Here is a 20415-nt window from a genome sequence, read left to right on the forward strand (position 1 = left end):
AAAATACACTTAATTCTTAGACAAAAATTAAGCTTTTTCTCATTTCTGTCTCTGTCGTCTTTTATATCCAGGTGACACCTGATCTTTTGAAAGGTCAACAAGAGCTATCACAGCAGAGTCATGATGAGACCGCTAAACAAATCCTCTTTAACTACCTGAAAGATGGGTGAGTTATCAGGACTTCCTTTGACTTTGGTCGATATGAAATATTTAGTAAATAAGTTGTGTATTTCATGAGTCACATAATTGAGCTATGGGTCCATAGCAAACTGCCTGCGGATGCATCGAAACTCTTAAAACAAGGTTTTTCACCTCAGCAGAACCGAGCCTGGCATAATCTGTGGCAGCACATTTTTATCAGACTTGGACTGTGATAAACATTGAAGGAATGTGCTCTTCTTACCCTCCCATCAGGCGCTTGGTAATCCAGCTGTGCAGGGCTTGTTTTCTCAGTAATTCGTTCTCTTTTCCTTTTCTTTGTATGAATCTACAGAGGCATCTCTGATTATTGTAATGTAGAGCCAAAGACAAACTAATGTTCTGAAATGGTATAATGATGCAGCCTGTTTGATTGTAGTATTCGTATGACGGTGTGTGTTCATGATGCTTGTGCCACACTTGAGCGATTAATTTTTTTTTTTTATGTAATTTTTTATCATAATTAAGGTCTATTGCTGGTTTATCTTTACAACAGAAACACAGCATAACAAGGCCTAGAACAGATTTGCCTTTTTCCATTCTAGGTCTTGTTTAACTCGACTGGCCAAGGTGGATGGTTAAAGTTATTTACCAAAATGGAAACCCACCAGTGTCTGGCTTGTTGTCTGGTGCTAATATTAAGCCTCGCTCAGGATTCAGTTAATGGAGAGGGGGAACAGGAAGCTTTGGGCGTGTCATCCTCCAGGTCAAGAGTCCCAGGACAAAGCAAAGGAAACACAGATGGAAGTGCTGAGGCTGAAACTGAGCTACATTCCCAAAACCCAGAAGACAAACATTTCACCCGAAAAGGTCATAGAGGTTTAATGAAAATCATGTGCTCCGAGACTGGGGGTGTCGGCCATATTACTGAAATAATATATCGCTTCTGTGGTTATTGGAAGCAATGTTTTCACTTTTACTGTAAGATTTTACTCTTTGCGCACAGGCTGTTGACAAAATGTTTAAAATTTCAGCATTTTACAGCAGCACCTGGTTGAAGGTCATGTTTTCAGACAACACTAGCCATAGAAAGCATAGCAGTTCACTCATGCATTGATATCACATTTTTATCTTTGCAAGCTGTTTAGCCCAGTGTGTGTTTTAACTTACAGTATGTTCCCCTTGTGCAATGAAGCTGATCTTTCTCTGTGGTGACACATCAAAGCGGTCTGATCCTTCTGGACCATGTCTCAGCCTGGAATTAATTACTCAACTCACTTAACTACTTGCTTTAACTCTTGTACTCCCACACAAAGCAGTAACTATTGTTCTATTTTCATGTACACAGAAGCAATGATAGCGATGAAACAACCAAGAGGAAGGTAAACCTCGTCTTTGAGAAGATTCAGACGCTGAAGTCCAGGGCTACAGGCAGTGCTCAAGGCGATAACAACGTGAGACATTGTTATATTCCAGCAACTCCTCTGTAAACGGTTGAAGGTCACTTGAAATGAAAAATCTCCAGTTTTAAAAAGGTCACTTAGCAGATTGAAGTACATATTTCGCAAAATTTCCAGTCACAAACAGAGATGCAGTGTTCGAGTAGCGGACTCTGACTTTCCGGGACTCGTTACTCGACTTGGCCTTGATTTGATGGACTCACTCTTGGTCTCTGAATTGTGGACCAAGGACTCAGACTTGTAGGATTTAGTAGGACGGTCCATTGACTCATCTTAAGCACTGTGGATCTTGTGAAATTAGGGAAGCACCCTGATGCTCAACACTGCACACAAGATCAAACTGTCCTTTGCACAGAACGAAATAATTGTGTCAGTCTCCAATCATTGCGAAGTCCTTCCCATGGGCAGGCTGCTGTGGATGTGTCGAATGAGGCACTCAGGCACCTGGTCTGCAGGAAATTACAGAAGAAGAGACCCGTGTTAAATGGGCTTGACTTGGACTTGGTTTGTGACAGTGACTCGACTTGGACTCAGTCTCTTAACTTTTTTTTTCCAATACCTCAGACTTGAACCAAAACTAATCCTGGATGACTTGGACTTAGTGTCGCACTTGTAACTTGGAATTGATGTCATCACAATATATTGTAGGGAAAGGCAATGTAGCAAAAAAAACAACAACTTAGACCTATGAAAATGATCAATTAAATGAAACAGTAGTAATTGGCAATCATCCAATAGGTTGCGATCACATGACATCACAACAGTCTAAAGAGCCCATAGTGTGAAAGTGAGGTGGAGAAAATTCCATGGCGGTAACTATGGTAACTGTGATAACTGGCGAACTGCAGATTTTTTTGTCTTCGTTTTTGGTTAACATCTCAGTGATTACTGGAAGAATCCACATGGAACAAAAAGTGTCCAATTATTTTCTCTGAAAGTGGAGACAATGTTCGAAAACATGAATCTGATGTTGTCCAGTAAGTAGGAAGGACTCCGTTTGCTTTACACTACCTTGATACCAAACTAAATTTAGCACATTGTAATCTGCTTTGTAACAACCTGTAATAACTTATACCTATGTTGTACATACACAATGGAATAATGTGTATTTGTACTTTGGAGGTACATAATGTAATAAGACATAAGACCCTTAGTTCACCGTTTTTCTATACTGAGATATGTTTTTACCTGAGCTTGGACGAGTTGATTCGTACCTGTCTGGTCTTTGTGCCATTGGAAGAGCGTGGTAGCTTCCAACTTCCCCCCGTTTGGAGCTATAAGAATATACTGGGAGAGGCCAATTGCTAACAACTCGTCTAAGCTCAGGTAAGAACATATCTCAGTATGGAAAAACCGTGGCCTGTTCCTTTAAGGTTAGGGTTAGAGTTTGGGTCTTATGTTTTATAACATTATGTATCACCAAACTACTAATACAAATTATTATAATGCGTATGTAGCCTATAGAGTCCGGGAATGTGATGTAATATCGCTAAGCATTATGGGATTAGCAGCAATTGTAAACTAATGGAGATTTTAAAAGGTAAAATACTGGAGTTATTGTTCACATTAAAACACTTGGACACCACAGTGAGTGATATATTGGCCAGTAGTAACTCAGCAGCTAACGGAGTTGTTCCACTGCTTTTTTCTACACTTTTTATACTGTTTTTAGCTAATGTTAGTCAATGGAAATGTATGCTAACAGCTACAAAGATGGCGGATCTCCATGGCAACTGTGGAATTTCCCGAACTCTGGGTACAAGTTATTACACATTGTTACATTTCACATTACATTGTACTAAATTTGGCAGGTACAATGTATCAAGGTTAGTCTAAAATAAAGTGTTTCCAAAAATAATACGCCCGGTTTGTGAATCCAGTCATTATGAAATACTGATGAGGAAAAACATTATTTTCGATTTGGAGATTTCGTGCAAAAACTATTTCTCCCATAGAGTTGTATTGACCCCTGCCCTCCACATTATGACATGATCACATTGTAAAACGTGAACGTGACCTATTGTAGCTGATTAGTGTTAGTTGTAAATGCTTAAAAAAATGTGCTAAAGTGAAAAACTAAATCTAAAAACCTGCCACTTGCTCTTCCCAGACGGTCGATATCACAGCTCAAACCCGAGCTTTACAAGGGCAAAAGACTGATCTGGAGAAAGAGCTGACCAAACTTAAAAGTCAACTTGAAGAACAGACAACGGTGAGGCTGAATACACGTGCTCGTCTCTTAGTCTGTGCGTGAAATGTCATTGCTGTGCTAATCTGTGTATATTTATTCCAACAGAAAAACCAGTCCGAGAGAAGATTAACTTCGAGTGTGAAGGACCTGCAGCAGAGGAGCGAAGAGGAAGGAAAACGCCTGAAAGAGAAACTGGTCAAAACGGAGACGGACCTGCAGAGCACAGTCGAGGAGTAAGTGCTGGTGTTTGTTTTCTATACGCATGCATTATTTAAAGTCATACATTCTTCGATACCAATGCACATCTTAAGCCTGAATAGAGCATAATATTGTGAAAGTGGGAAAAAAGCAAAACCAGCCCGTGCGAGTGACAATAATAGCATGAAGCTAGCGTGACGTTATTAAAGATTGTATGACGTATCTGGAGAGGTGTGTCGAGAATGTTTTAATGTTGTGGCCCAGACGTGACTCTTTGTTATACAGTACTACGGCGGCATGTGGGTCAGACATTTAAACCCCCTGAACCGAGCGACTTTTCTCCAGTTCGGCTTTACCCAAAAAAGCCTATAGGAGCTTACAGCCTATAACCAGGGTAACGCCCCATTTTTTAAAGCGTTTTTGTCCTGTTTTCGTCTCTTTTTCATCCTGTTTTTGACGCTTTTTTGTTGCGTTTTCGGCATTATTTCGTTGCTATACCCTGCTTTGGGAGTCAGTGTATTGGCCAGTGCTACCCAAGCCCACCTCAGACACATGTTCCTGTTGTTCATCCTCTAAGTTTTAAAAAATGTGGCAAATTTTGCAGTTTGTTTATTGTCTCTTTAACCTCTTAAGCCCCACCTTACCAAGTACGTTTTCTCCGGTTTAGCTTTACCCAGATCTACAAAACTCATTTAAAAAGATAATTTTTCTTACGTTGTTGCTGCATCGTCACTTTTTTTCATTGCTTTTTTAATGTGTTTTTTCGTCACATTTTTGCCACATTTTCATTGCTTTTTGTAATTTTTTCCTTTCTTTTTTGTCACTCTTTTGTTGCATTTTCATACTCATTTTCGTCTCACTTTTAATCGGTATTGTGACCCTTTTTTTAAACAAGCTTTTAGATTTGGGTAAAGCCAAACTGGAGAAAATGTGCTTGGTTCAGGTGGGGGTAAAGCGGTTAAGATTTAATTTATAGGCTGCAGTTGCTACAATACAAGCCTTTCCTGTTGAGGGACATTTTTAATGGTTTCGTTTCCACACTCTGGGATAGGCATCCACGGCTTGTATTAATAGAGCATTTCACTTGGTAATTCCCTAGTATTATGACGTAATCGCTTCTCACTGTTGTTGAAAAGGAAAAGGAATTCGCAGCACTGAACTAAATGTTTTCATTACCTTAGCCAGCTGACTTTCTCCCAGCATTGTGTGAGCCTTTCCCTGATCTGCTGCTCGTGCACAGAGGCTTGTTGTTGGTGGTCTGTGTAAGGTGGCTCACATCACTTATCACCATCCTCTCAGTGTTGCTTTGAGAAGAGACTTACTGTATTAGAAGAAGTCAGAGCTCATGTTCTGGCCGGACCCCTGTGGGCTGTGGGCCACATATGAGTCGGCCCAGGTGTGAGACGCAGCATGTGTGAATTGAGATGCACCTGTGTGTTCTCTTTGAGCAGAGGGCTTGTTCTGTTCTGTGGGTTCAGGCTCAGAAAGTAGATCGGAATTACCTTCTGCCTGTTCTTCCATACAATTACTCTATTTTAAACTCTTAACCCCCACCTTTACCCAAATCTAAAAGCTTCTTGCAGCTTATATGTAGGTCAGTGTAACGCCTTCATATATGACATATTTGACATAGGGCCTCACTTCCTAGTTATCCAGAGTGTGCAGTGTTTAGCGGTGCAATGCTAGTGCTAGGCTAGCGCATGTCTATGGTAACTAGTAGCCTGCATTAAAAACCTCTTCAAAATCATGGGGTCGTCCTCCAAACGTTGCCATATCTGATTTGTAGAAAGCTCCTTTGTGAATTCATTGTAGTATTGTAGTAATGCCGGCCGCAGGTAAACAAACTACTGTAGATCTGGTAACCTAGCAGATCATTCCGCCGCTGCGTAGCTTACAACCAGGAAGCTAATGCTGCTCACATTTAAATGCAAAATGGTTATATTTCAAAAATTATTTAGTCAACACCGACATTTATATCGGTGGTCTGGTGTCATAAGTGAGTTGCCTCAGGTGCACTGTGCTTGGGTCAGACTGTTTTTAATGCAGGCTACTAGTTACCATAGACATGCACTAGCCTAGAACTAGCCTAGCACCACTAAACTCTTCAAATATAAGGACTGCATGAATTAACACCCTGGATAACTAGGACATTTAAAAAATCCTGAAATATCCCTTTAAGACCTACAAATCTGAGTTAAGATTTTTCACTTTTTTGTCATATTTTTACTCTTTTTTTTTTTGTAGCTTTTTTGTTATGTTTTTGTCACGTTTTGCCACGTTTTTGTTGTTGCGTTTTCATTCTTGTTTATGTCTCGTTTTTGTCTCTATTTTGACGCTTTTTTTTCTCCAAAAAGCTTTTAGATTTGAGTTAAGCCAAACTGGAGTAATGTGCTTGGTTCATGTGGGAGTTGCCAGTTTAAGCACTAAATCCGATCTTCACTGTGTACTATGGTCTGTCAGGCTCTTCCAGGTGAAGATGGAGCGTGAACAGTACCAGACTGAGATCCGGGACTTGCAGGACCAGCTGTCAGAGATGCACGACGAGCTCGACACGGCCAAGAGGTCCGCTGCCGACGGCGACAGAGACGCACTGATGGCGGTAAAGCTCACTGTTCCTGAGCATATACTCAGCCACCCCCACAAGCAAACAACCCAGCCACCTATATACATGTATTTTCTGACATTTCTGACTCATGCAACCGGTAATATTTTATCATTCCTATTAATCACTAATAAATGTAGGATTTGCTAATATGGTTTAGAATAACACCACAGCTTAAACCAGTGCCATTTAACTCAAATCATCCAAACAATGAGCTGTGTCTGCAACAGGACGCTGGCAAACTGTCGATTAAAAACTGAAATCCACCACAGATTTAATCACGATTTTAAAAAAGAGAATAGATTAATTGCACAGCCTTTGTAAATATACTGTAGTGTACTGTGTTCAAAGCAGAGAATACAAGTACCCTGGGTTAAAAGATGTAGGTGTGCCTTATTTAGACAAGGATTAAGGCTTCAAAATATTTGGTAGCAGCAATTTACCAGTAAGCAACAACATTTACTCTTCTCTTCTTTTAATATAGTTGTTTTGATATGGATACTTTGGTAATTTTGTTTATTAAAGACTGAGTTACTGTTTTTTTGCTTTTTATACAAAGGTTATATAGGTTGCTCAAAGTATAAGCTCCACGGCCAACAGATCAGAGACTTCAGACAACCATTTATCTATCCATTCAATTTTATAATCCAATCCACTTTATTTATATAGCACATTTAAACAACAGAGCGTTTCAAAGTGCTGCACATGAGATCAGTAAAAACAATAAAACCAAAGCGATACAAATGAGCGTCACCACTAAATAAAGTAAAAATAAAAACAAGTTAAAAGAACAATTTATATTTATAACATTTATGATTTATAATAAAATAAATAAAGAACAGAGGACCACACAACAACATTCACAAGCCAGAGAATAAAAGTGGGTTTCAAGATGAGACTTAAAACACTCCACTGTTGGGGCTGTTCGGACGTGGAGGGGCAGAGCTTCCCACAGCTTAGGGCCGATAACAGGGAACGCTCTGTCCCCTCTAGGAACCACGAGCTGGAGCTGGCCCTCAGACCTCAGAGCGCGCCGGGGTCGGTAAATTTAGATGAGGTCTGTGATGTTCTGAGGGGCCAGCATACAATACAATCTAAAAATCAATTCTAAAATGAACAGGGAGCCAGTGCAAAGATGCAAGGATTAGACTTTTATGATCATTTAACCAGTGTGTTAAAGTCAGACTCCATAATGTTTGATGTGCTGGTTCAGAAGAGGAAACACAATCGCCACTTGTTTTGCTCTCGTTCAAATTCACCTTGACGTCATGAAGGCACTCGAGCAAGGAGTCCTGTTCTTTTTAATCTCTTTTATTCCGTAATTGAGCGTCTCTATAAATGACTAAACAAATGACTGGACACAGGGGAAGGTTAACACTTAATAATCTAGAAAGTACAGTGACCATTTGAGTCCACAAACCTTGGACTTCATATGAAACTGTTCTGCCATATTTGTTTCCGGTCTGACGTGTGATGGCTCCTGTTCTCTTTAGACCTGTGTTGAGTTATTCAACATATAGCTGACATTGCTATTCATTTCAGTGTCATAATTGAAATATTCTTTTGAAAGTTCAGAGCCGATTGGTGCTAATTGTGCCTATTGTAAAAGGGCGTCAGTGCTTGAATTGTATTTGCTGACTCAGACTTCAAAGGGCAGCAACCGACCATTATCAGTAATTTGAGAAATATGTCATAGATTAACTCTAATTATGGTTTGTGTAGGATTTGATGCACCTGAAGGCAGAGCTGCAGCAGATTCTTTTAGCCAAGGAGGACCAGGAGGAGCTGCTGCACAGACGGGAGCGCGAGCTGACGGCTCTGAAAGGCGCCTTGAAGGAGGAGGTGTCCGCTCACGATCAGGAGGTGGACAAGATGAGGGAGCAGTACGAGCAGGAGATAAGCAGACTGCAGGCGGCTTTGGAGGAGACCAAGCAGGTAATCAGGCTCCCCTTGGTCTGACTCTGTGTTCACTCCCACTTTTCAACCCTCCCCCTCGTCCCGAAACACACCGGCCAGAGAGCAGCACAGATAAGCGGCACATCAGGGGAGCGCTGCGTGTGCACGTGCGTTTTGCATTGCAAGGCGAGCCATATGTTGGAGTTTAGAGGTTAAGACCCGGCTTTGAAGTTGTTATTTATTCCCCTTTCACTGGTTTCGCAGCTGTGGTGTTGCACGTTCCACAGAAATATACATGAAAACACCTGAAAAAATACTGTTTAATAAACGTGTTCACCTATTAGTTTTGCTGCATCATCCTTAAAATGCAGCTTCTTATTCTGGGAAGTTTATTTTGATAAATTGTTGCTTTTATGTGAGCTATTTGACTTGTTTCAGGGAATACCGTCCTGCGTCTTACTGTAGATGACACAGTAATAATCAAGGTCACAGCTGTAGTTAATGAAAGGTGAGGCAACTCCAGCTCAAGGCTGAAGTGTCTAGTCTGCAGAAAACACGGCTATCAGCGATGACAAAGACGTGAATGTGTTGCCAGTTCAGCTGTTTTTGTGTGATTTAAAAACAAAACAAAAATAAAAATAATAGAGACTTCCTCCGATTTCTGAGCTCGAGCCTGGTGGGCTCAGGGGAATGAGCGGTGTGGAGCAGAGGAAGGGGCTAAAGACACATTGTTTAGTGGGTCTCTGTGCACCTTACGTGTGTCCTGTTTGGAGCTGTCCTTGTTCAGAGCTTCCTGAAAAGCTGCAGGGTCCTCAGCACTAAGAGTGTTTCCTATTGTCCAACAGACGCACCGCTCTCCCTGGGGAATAGGTCATCAGTGCTTTGTAAACAAATGGAAAGATGTCATTATTTATTTTTTGAAAAGGAAGACCTTTCTATCTCTCCTATTCTTTATGTTTTCCTACCGTCCTTTTTTAACTGAAGCGCACAGCATGTGGCCTGTCCCACAGGTTTTACAAACACAAACCTCTACAAACAAGCCTCTTTTTAGTCCATGTGTAAATCCACTTTGTGATTAGGTGTTGAAGAGAGAAAACATTCAAAGCAAAACTGTGCATCTTTTTTATTTTCCTGCTTTGCCCTGTTTCCCTTTTGTGTGGCCTAAATGTTTTCTGCGACCCGAGCGGCTCATGCAGAGAAGAATGCTGGAAACTGGAGCACTAAATTGCTCTGTATACTAGTTAATTGCAGTGGCAAACCATCACTAATCTAATGAGCTGCTGGTTCTGGGTTGCATCGTGTCCCTCTTCTTCTGGCCTGAATGCGCGGGGGTAAATGTGCGCCCTCGTCGGCGATGAATGATGAGTTTGTTTCACACAATAATAGCAGCGGGGGCAGGGACATGCTCAATAAAGTAGGTCAGTATGTTGTACAAAAGGGGATGCACCGCTGACCCCCAAAAAAGAGCGGGGCCTTTGTGATGTCTCAAAATTAGGCCTGCATTATGTTGTAAAACAAAATCTGTTTTCCTTGATCATCAATTTAGAATATCTGACATGATTAATTATTTGCATATGTCAGTTCTTATTATGGTAAACTTTATGAGTAAAAGGGCGAGTGACAAAGAACAATGTGGCTCTGAATGCATAGTTCCAGCTCATCAAACGCTATTCAAAAATGTGACAAAAATGACTTGCAGTTTGTTAAGAGAAGGGTTTCTTTCAGGAATGTCGGGGGTCAAGGCAGGAATGTGCACCCCACGACTTCTCCCCTCAAAACTCAGCTGGGGTGTTGTTAGTTTCTTCATTCCTCTGTCCCCGCTGCAGTTGCATCTCTGTCCTCACAACACACTCGATACTTATTGTCTGTAATCCTGATTAGGCCTCCCCCATATGATGACTTACGACTGGTTTATCACCATTGCCTTGGCCATGTTTAGCTTTCACTCCACCCCCAGCCTCAGTTTGCAAGTTGACCGGATCATTATCAAGCTCTCACCTGTAACCTCAATCCCGAATGCTGCATTTTTAAATTTCCTGCCTCCACAGTTTCCCCCTTGAGACTGCAGTGATCCTGTGCTCACCTAAATGCGGTTAATTTTTCAAGCCGTTCGCCCTATCGCCAGCTCTTTCACTCTCAAGTCATCTCCCTTAGTTGAAGTCTCACTGTCTGATCATCAAACTTGCGTCGCCTGGAGAAGAGTTCCCCTTAGGCGTGTTTTTGAAAGGAAAGACTCCCGCACCAGTCTGTGTGTTTGATGATAGCGAATATTTCCTGGCATGGCTTCAGGGGCTGATTTAGCAGGCGACAGTGGTACAGAGGAAAATGAGTTTTCCAGATCCGGCATTCAAAAATTAGCAGTTCATGCTCGGCTACTAAGAATGTGTGATGGCCTAACGTACTGGGCAAAAGTTTTGGTCAGGTGGAGAGAAATGCAGTCAGCTAAGAGTGTTTCATAGATAAGAATGTGTTGTGTGCCAGCTTAAGTTGTTGGGATATACGGCTCATTGGAAAGAGCAGGGGTAGGTGATATGGCAAAATAATCATATCATGTGTTAGATTTAATCACGTTTCATGTACTGGCAGATCGTCACAGGCATCAAATCACCCAGTCCTCATCTCACCATGCACTGATCCAGGTTTTTTGCCTCGAATAATGATACCGATACTGGGGTTTGAGTATCTGCCGATATCTGATATTAACAGATACCAAGGTAATTTCTTGGAAAAACATTAAAAACAAGAATTACTGGACTTTTCTACACTAAATGTAAGACTAGCTATTTACACAACATACACATACAACTTGTGAATAACAAATATGTTACATATCAGTTTTTCTTTAACAGCATTGACTGCGATGGCCATTTTTATTGCATTTGGCTACTTTAGGTGATCCAATTATAGTTTCAGTCCCAGCCTTTATTAGTTGTCATTGCTGCCGCTAGCTTTAGCATGCTGTTGCTAGCCGCGGCATTTTGCACTGCAATCAATAAACAACTAACTCAGCGACTGAATTCTCCCTGGTTCTACCCTTCAAAATGACTTACTCGTTTGGATTTAGTCGGTGAAAGTTGTGTTTTTAAAGCGGTGGGAGCCAAAATGGTATCGGATGATTGAAGACGATGCCCACTATTGTGTATTTTTTAATATATATCTGATACCAGTATTGGTTCGGTGCATTCCCTAGGACCTACCCTTACGTCGCGTGTCTACTTTTCCTCATCCCCTCCCGCTATTAGGCAGCCCCTGTCGTGCTCTGAATGAACCACAGTGAAGTGGGAACTCTCATAAGAAGCGAATAACGCTCAAATGCAGCGTAACGTAATTGTGACCTTGGCTCGTCTAAGAGAATCTCGATTAGGGCATGACATTAGCACTTGCCAAACGCTGGTAGATTCTGTTTTGGCTCCTAATAATTATTTTACTCTCACAAGCCACTTTGACTTGTTTAGTAATACTTAGATTTGAATTTGTTCAGTCCATTATGAAAACAACAGTTGCCTCATAGGGCTTTTCAAGTAATGCTGATTTTATGTATTATGTAGAATGAAAATCTACCACAGAAATAATGAGTATTGTTTCTACTTGAAGGTTTGAATCTGCTATGCATAATGTGAAACTCTCTTTTCCTACAAATTATTGGTGATTTAGGGTCTGAATAATCAAGATCTTAACACCAGTCATTTTAACAGACCCGAGTTAATATTCTCAAGAAAAGGCACTAAAAATGGTCCCGCGACCCACTTTTGCGTCCCGACCTACCAGTGGAATATAAAGCCACCAGCAGGGTGATATTATATTTACAAGTTAAACATTTAGTGGCAAGCAAATGGTTGTTGAATAATTTCATTTGCCTTATTGCCCACCCATAGCCTTTGCGTGTTGGAGCTGCACCATCCATTCTTGGAGCCTTGTGCACAAACCTGAATACGACCTGTGTGCTGTGTATAATTGGAAATTGGGTACAGTTTTAAATGATTGCCTTTATGTGGGCTGTCTGGGTAAATTCCAGGTGTGCGTTGTTGCGTTCACGGCTCCTTTAGTTCACAGAGTTGTAAGAGGCTTTTTTGCAAAAACAAATTGCGGGAGTTAAGGAAAATACATGTCCCGGTGCGATGACCCAGAAAATGTGAGGTGGTCTTCAAAGCATTTTTTACACTCCATTTATAGACATTTGTGTTTCGAATTTAAACTGTCTGTCCTGATTTTGATCTTTTTTTCTCTCTCTCTCTCCTGAACTGTGTGTAAAAGATAGATGTCTGTAGCCGGTACATAGAAGGGCCTTCTGTCTGTCCCAAATGTGTGCGGTTAAGGCACAGAGAGCTCTTTTAAAGGGACGGTGTAGTCTTTCGATTATCAAATGACAAAATTTAATTACTTTTTCTGAGACCAAAGAGGTTCCAAAGCTTCTTTACTGTCACATTTTAATTTCTCCTTCAGTGCGTTCTTTGAGTTCAGGACATGTCCTTCTGTATCGCTTTACCTTAGGTCTGGTTACTGTTCTTGAAGATGCTCGAGCTGTAACGCACACTCACCGCTTGATTATCTGGTCTTTGGAGAAGCTTGTTATTGTGAAGGACTAGAGAGTATTTCAGTCTAAATGATCATACTTTGTCCATGGATATTTCACATTTAAGTATGTACCACTGGGCTTTGGTACTAAAGGTTTGGTCAGTTGTTGTTGATTCGCTGTTTTAACGTCTCAGCAGTTTTTCGCAGCTGCTGCAGAGGGAAGCCACATGTCTCACTGTGTGTCGGTGCTGTTGTTTCAAACAGGGGGAAAAGGCGATATATACATGCCAGAGTTAACTTTGATGGTATTTCTAATGCTAGACAATAAATTGATTATTTATTTGAACTATGATTTCATACAGAATGCAGTATACATTCATGTAATCAGAGCTTTAATAATATTATGCACATACTCTTTGTTTTGCTGGTAGAAAAAGGTATACTTCAACATCTCAATGGATCTGTTACTAATATAATGTTACACAAAGGCTATACTGAATCACATTTGATTTCAGTCTGTTTTTTTTTAACTCAACAGCTGCAATACTTTAACAAATTAATCAGTGTTCAGACAAATGGAACAAAAAGGGCCGTGGTAATATTTCACTCAAATGTCAGTCAAGCTTCAAAGACCGCTCAAAGTTAGTTAATGTGCAACGTTAGACAAACAAACAGTCTGGGACTCGACATTCAACAACGCAGAGAGAAGTAGCACACAGCTTTTCACATTTTACGGGGATTTAAGCATTAGGTGTAAAGTGTAAATTGATTTGACCACTCTTCCCCAGATTAGAAACTCTTGCTTGCTTAATGTTAATTTGTTTCCCCTAAGAAGTAGTATAAATACTGTTGGGATTTATATACATTAACGTAAAAGATTAAACAACGAGGAGACGGGCATTTTACAGTTTTAATGCACGACATGGAGTCAAGAACATCACAATGTGCAGCGAAGTGCATTAAAACTGTAAAATGCATGGTTGTTTAACCCCTTAATCCCCACCGTAACCGGTATTACTCTAAAAGCTTCTTTACTGGAGAGCTTGGAGCCTTTCGGCCAATGTAACGCCTCATTGAAAAGCTAAGGCCTACAAAACGGATCTAAGCTTCGTTTTTTGTTGTTGTCACGTTTTCATCGTGTTTTGTCATGTTTTTATGGCTTAAAAAGTAGATTATCTTATTGCGGCCAAAACACGCGTTAAAAGCAATGAATATGTGGCAAAAATGGGGGAAAAATGGGATGAAAACGCAATAAAACAACAAAAACGTGGCAAAAATGCAATGTGACAACAAAAACTAGGACAAGGTTTAGATGAGTTTTGTAGGTCTTAGCTTTAAAATGAGGCGTTACCCTTTTTTAGATTTGGGTAAAGCCGAGCTGGTGAAAATACACTCTGTGAAAGTGGGGGTGTAAGGGGTTAATCCGCTTATACCATGGTCCCACACACTAAAACTGTTCATCTGGGCCTGTTTGCTTTTTTTTTAAGTCCTCGGCTGGAGTTGTTTCACTTTTTAAGCCGTTTTACCTGAAGCTAGTCCCAGCTTAATTGTTTGTCGTTACTATGGAAACGGCTGCAGTGTAGTGATACAGATCGTGATTAAACTGTTGCTGAACTAGCTGTGCGGTCATACGAAAATACTCACTGGCCGTGGCATAACTATATTTAATCATTTGTCCTTTCAGATAGATGTCACAACTGCACTTGTTCATTCCCTTTGCAAAGTGTGGAAAAGTCTGTACCTGTCCCGCATGTGTCGTGCCCTGACGTGAACAAATCAAGCGCCACCTGCCTCGCTTCACAGATACCCACAGTCTCTCGCACCGTCTGACCTAGTGTGGGAAGTGGGACAAGAACACAGAAGTGACTGGGAGGTCTGAGCTGGTGGTGTTTGGGGAGCACTCACTGACAAAACACACACTATTAAAGCTTATTATTGTAGTGAAAGCTCTGCTCCCACCTCCACCCCAGTAAAACCTCAAACAGGACTTTGTAATTCGATGACACCCCCCACACATCCAGAAAACAGTGATTTGGCTGTAATAGTTAAGTAAGTTTTCACCATAAGGTTGTAATTCATTGGTGATTCAGATTAAATGTACAGATTTCTGACAGATAGTGTTTGTTTTGTCCATCAATACAACCATGTTCACTGGAGCGTAGATGAGGGCACCTCTTTAGTGACAGGACAAACTGGTCTGTCAGGCTTCATACTCTTACGCAGGAGACACTGTCAACTTTTGTTCACACATGATGACAGCCATGCCCCTTTCTGAGTAATAGTCATGCAACCTGCGTAATAGATTACTGATAATGATGGATATAGTTTACGGATGGATTGATATTTGAAATAATGTCCTTGATAAATGGTGCCATATCCCCATAGTGATCTTTGCAAAACCTCTACAAGCTTTGAATACCCGTGCCATGAGTTGTTCAAACCTTTCAACCGTCCTAAAATCTTGGGCGTCTTAAACAGCAGGGCGTGTGTCTGTTTTGACTGGCCGCTGATGTAAGAGGACATCATCATGGCATTAGCATCTCTGTTCACCTTACTTAACTCCAAATGTTGCCACAGCTACGTCCCCGACTCAAACACGGCCTAGTTTGAGTAGAAACCCCTTCGAGTAGAAACTGTGTGGCCTCACTGTCCATTGTAAGTCAGTTGTTAATGAACAATTTGCAACATACCTTCAGCCCGAGGAATCTCAGTGTGGTGAAACCAGTTCATTGACATTTCAGGTTCATATGCCAAACAATCTAAACAAGCTGCAACACTGCTGTCAACGCAACATAACCAGTTTTCTGTGGAAAGGCGCACAGGTGTTTGTCTTTGTCACATGCTTCTGTCTACACTGCGTGACACATGTCCGGTGCTCCACCTGAATTTGCACCTAATATTGTTCATTCATAAGTGGACGCAGACGTATGTTAGATAAAAGACAAAGCACTGCAGTAAGAAATCCTGTAGAGTTACTACAACCAACTAATGCCTCGAGCAATTCCTGTTCACAGGAAGAGGCAGATTGAAGAAGCAACAAGTTAGTCTTGTTCGCCTAGCATAGACAAAATATCACAAGTTATATTTAGTCTGGGGACCACCAATTCATTTTCTCATAGCCGTTTATTGGATGCTACGAATGTCTATCATATGTCTGCGTAGCCATAGCCAATCTTATCAATTGTATCCGATGACGTATGACTTTTGAGCTAAACTATTTAGAACACGGTCTCAAGCTTGATCGAAAGATGGAGTCGCTGCTGTCATGTTGGATCTGTAAAAAAAAAAAGTTTTATTATTTTTATCCGTAAACAAACTACAAGCTTCCGTATGTCGAATAGTGCGTCCCTCCTCGTTCTGTGATTTGTCCCCAAATCCTTGCGAAGGTTTCGGCCATGGTCCCCAGACTGCTGTGAAGTTCAAACACAGGCACACAGCAGCATGGGTACTCCCAGGCTATTGTTCGCCTTCATTCTTTACATAATTCATGTGAAATTCAGGCAAAACGGATCAAAGAGAATGACCACAAACATTTCAGTAAAAAGTTTTGTCTTGTTACTTAATACTGCACAGCCACTACAGCATCATGTCCGAAATGACTGATTTGCTGCCTCTTCATTCTTTCGCACTGTGTGAAGTCTGCCTCACACTGACTGTCTGTTGCTCACTGCTCTCTGCTCTCTTGTCCAATGTCCTCCTTTGATCACAGAGCAGTGCAGCCGCGGTCCGGGAGAAGGCGGAAGTGGAGGCGGCCAAGGGTGCAGTGGAGGGCCAGGCGGGCCGTCTGACTCAGGAGGCCGACAGACTGCGCAGGCGGACGCAGGAGTTGGAGAACGAAGTGGCCAAACTCAACAGGATCATTGACGAGGCCAAGCTGAAAGAGAGCCGCCTCACAGACAGAGTGGCACGACTCGAGGTTAGATTCGAGATGGACGGAAGAATCTCCATTTACACGTTGTTCCACTCAAAGCACAAAACCGGCCATACAGTATTGAACAAGAGATGTAAAATCTTGACTACAATCACATTTAGTCTGTCCAGTCCAGCATTCAGAAATGTTAAGTTGTTACATGACCCACAATAAACTTCAATTTTAATCTGACAGAGAGAAAAGAAACAGCTGGACGAGTCACTGGCTGAAATTAAAGAACAAGAGGAGGAGATGTCGCGTGCAAATCGAGCACTGACTCTTCGACTAGAGGACGTGCAGGTAAACTGGCACCTCGACGTCGCTACAAACCTTTCAGTATTTATAACACCTTTTAACATTGCTTATGATAATAGAGGAACTTGACAAAATACACCAGCGAACACAAGGACCTTCAGGAGCGCCTACAGGAGGAGAAGGCCCAAAAAGAACAGTTTAGGACCATGAAAAATGACATGGAGAACGAGAGACGACTGCTGGACAGAACAGTGGAGAAGCTACAGAAGGAGGCGAGTAAACACACAAGCTCAGTATAATATATGATAATGTTTTGGTTTTGGCTGATCGCAGTTATCTGTATAGTTTGTGCAGTTGATCAATATTTTAACTTCGTTTGACTGGTCTCCAAGTATATCCAATGAAAGTAAAAGCACCTGAGTTTTAGGAATAAAATGGAAACTTTTTTTGCGTTACCACCCGCCTTAACCGAGTGCTTTTTCCCCAGTTCGGCTTTACCCAAATCTAAAAGCTTCATGACTGGAGCTTACAGCCAATAGCCAGGGTAACGCCTCATTTGAAAGCTAATACCTACAAAACTGACCTTGTGTTGTTGCCATGTTGCCGTCACTTGTTTTGCGTTCTATTTCATCTCCTTTCATCGCGTTGAGTTTTTTTCACTTTTTAGTTGCACTTTCATTGTTTTTTCATCACTTTTTTACCCCTTTCACTTGTTTTTTGTGGCTTTTTTAAATTTTGCTTTCATTTTTTGTTGCATTTTCATCCTCGTTATCTTCCCTTTTTTGTCACTATTAACATAAAATATCTAGATTGATCAATATCAGGGGAAAGAAAGAGATATTATAATCCAACTTTTTGTCCAGGTTTTTTTTTCTGTCTTTGATCTGGAAATTATTGTGTCATTATCATTGCTTGTCTTGCAACAGATGAATGATATTGTGGAGGCTTCGCAGTCGTCTACCCACGAGCTCCAGGAGCAGATCGACATTTACAAGGAGAAAAACCGCCGGGAACTGACGGAGCTGCAGAAACTGCTGAAGGAGCGAGGCCAAGAACTGGACAAATATCTTCTCACGACCAAAACTCTGAAAGAGGAGGTACTGCGAGCTAAAGCTGTTATCTTGTGTCCTATAATCTCGAACGCTGACGCTGCTTTCCTGGTGTGAGTGGTCAAATCTTTGGCTTTCATTAGTCAGGCTGAGCAGACTCTCCCGTGCAGAACAGCAGATGATGAGGCATTGTTCTGACTTTGTTCTGACCCCTCCCACGACCACATACTCCCCTCTTTCGACAGCGATGTCATCACTTTGGCATGCTCCCTCCCTCCCCAAAAGTGTAGCCATTTTAGACTGAGAAAGATATCCAAATGATCTGTGCATTAAGATGAATATGTTGAGCCTCCCTGGTATTGAAGTGAGTTGCTATAACAAGTCTAAAGTGGTCACCGTTCAGTCCGTTTTGATGCTCTGACCTCATCGCCTTTGACTATCCTTTTCAGCACTTTGGTATGTGAGGAATGTTTGTGAATGCTGGAATAAATTATCAATAATGTGGCTTTGGGCCTGTGTTGATTTTTCCACATTGGACATATTTCTGGAGACGGCGTTAGTCTGTATTTCAACAAGAATGTTTCATGATGGAGAAAAAAATGCATATCTGAAAGTTACACAATACAGATTTGAAGCTGCTGCGTTTATATTTTGGGAAATGTATTCATTGTGGTCAAGGTCTTGAAGATTCAGGGAGTGCACTTGACCCTAATCCAGGAAACAAAAGAGGGACTGTTTATGATGAAATCTCCACAGGGTACTTTTTAAAGCATTACAGCGCACGAATTTAAGCTCATAAGAAACATTCGCATTTTGGAGCATGCTTTTGCTTTACCAACACAACTGTGCTGTTTATAGAAGTGTTTCTTTTCAGCTGCGGCACTTCTCCCACATTCAGGATTTAGAGGTCAAAGTTCACTCATTAAAGAAAGAAAATCAACCATAGCACAAATATAAAGAATAAGAAGGAAGAAAGGAGATTGAAGTGATTGATAAGGAACAAAGAAGAAAGTTGTTTGAAGAAGGGATTGAGGAGAAGATTAAAGACGAACCAAGTGCAGATATTAAAACTACAGCATAAAGACAAGATTTTTGGCTTTTGTTTTTCAACGTGTTCAAACGAGGTCATTGTCCAGGTAGTTCCTCTTTGTACCCACGTCTATGTGTCTTTGTGCAGCTGGTGCACAGGAAGACATGGATGTCAGTGATGTGATATCATTGTTGTGAAAGCTGTTCTGGCTGCGTTCACATCCTCCTCCTCCAAAGAAACTGATTGCGCTCAACTGGGCCCAGTGAGTCCACTTTTCCAGCAGTCAGCCTCCGCCCACAAGGACTTGGCAGGTCCACTAAACTTATTTCCCGACCTTACTAAACTTAAAACTTAGGCCTCTCAATAAGCACCACTTTAGAACGTTTAATTGCTTATAGTCATTTAATGAGCTCATCTAGGACACCGTTAATGATATATTGCTTAGAGAGGGGGAAATGCTGCTATTACTATTATCTGTGTCTTTATGTGTTCATAATGAAAAACACTCCAATGACGTACTGGTGTTTATCTAATGAAATATGGAATAATTCTCCGCTAATGGCCAAAAATTTGTTGTAGGTCAGAAATAATTGGCGGATGATGAATTTTTCTGTTTGCTTCAAGCAGTGGGGGCAGTTTTCCAGCTGTGAGGGCACCTCTGCTGTAGTAACAGGGGAGATGCTCACTGCGATGGCGCCATTAGTCACCTGAGACATCCTTTAAGCGCCAGCCAGATATATAGTCCCTCGTGTATCCGTTTCATTTGTATATGAAGCAGAGTGGCATATTTTAAGACTTGACTCACGCTCGGACTTGTATGTTTCTCGTAGCTGTCTCAAAAAGAGGACGACCTGCGACGGTGTCAGAAGGAGCGGGACGAGGCTGTGATCAGGACAGAGGATCTGGAGAGAAAGGTTCATGATCTGGAAGTGGAGGCGGATACTCGTGTTAGTGTTAAAGATGACACGGCCCGGCATTCAAAGCTGCTCGAGGTAAAGACTGGTTTCATAAAAGGCGTGCTAAATGTCACAGATGAGAGGTTGTTTTTTTTACGCTTGTGTCTTTGTTGTTTCAGGACAGAGTGGCTCAGTTGGAGATGGACCTGGACGAGGAGCGTCACAGCGGAGACCAGCTGATGGACAGGATCGACCGAGGGCGGGAACAGGTAACG

At 41.5% G+C, this 20415-nt stretch overlaps 1 protein-coding gene across 1 annotated transcript in view; it reads left to right on the forward strand.

Moving 5' to 3' along the window:
* Positions 1 to 20415, forward strand: part of cgnl1 (cingulin-like 1) — a 31332-nt gene that overhangs the window by 3684 nt on the left and 7233 nt on the right. Inside the window, exons 3-14 of the mRNA XM_079555263.1 lie at positions 72 to 166; positions 1487 to 1592; positions 3709 to 3810; positions 3895 to 4022; positions 6448 to 6586; positions 8312 to 8524; positions 16710 to 16916; positions 17106 to 17210; positions 17285 to 17437; positions 18092 to 18262; positions 20075 to 20236; positions 20320 to 20409. Of these exons, the coding sequence (XP_079411389.1) occupies positions 72 to 166; positions 1487 to 1592; positions 3709 to 3810; positions 3895 to 4022; positions 6448 to 6586; positions 8312 to 8524; positions 16710 to 16916; positions 17106 to 17210; positions 17285 to 17437; positions 18092 to 18262; positions 20075 to 20236; positions 20320 to 20409 (1671 nt within the window). The remainder of the gene's footprint in view (positions 1 to 71; positions 167 to 1486; positions 1593 to 3708; positions 3811 to 3894; positions 4023 to 6447; positions 6587 to 8311; positions 8525 to 16709; positions 16917 to 17105; positions 17211 to 17284; positions 17438 to 18091; positions 18263 to 20074; positions 20237 to 20319; positions 20410 to 20415) is intronic.

Source organism: Gobius niger (genome assembly GCF_951799975.1).
Source record: "Gobius niger genome assembly, chromosome: 4".
Classification (NCBI taxonomy): Eukaryota; Metazoa; Chordata; class Actinopteri; order Gobiiformes; family Gobiidae; genus Gobius; species Gobius niger.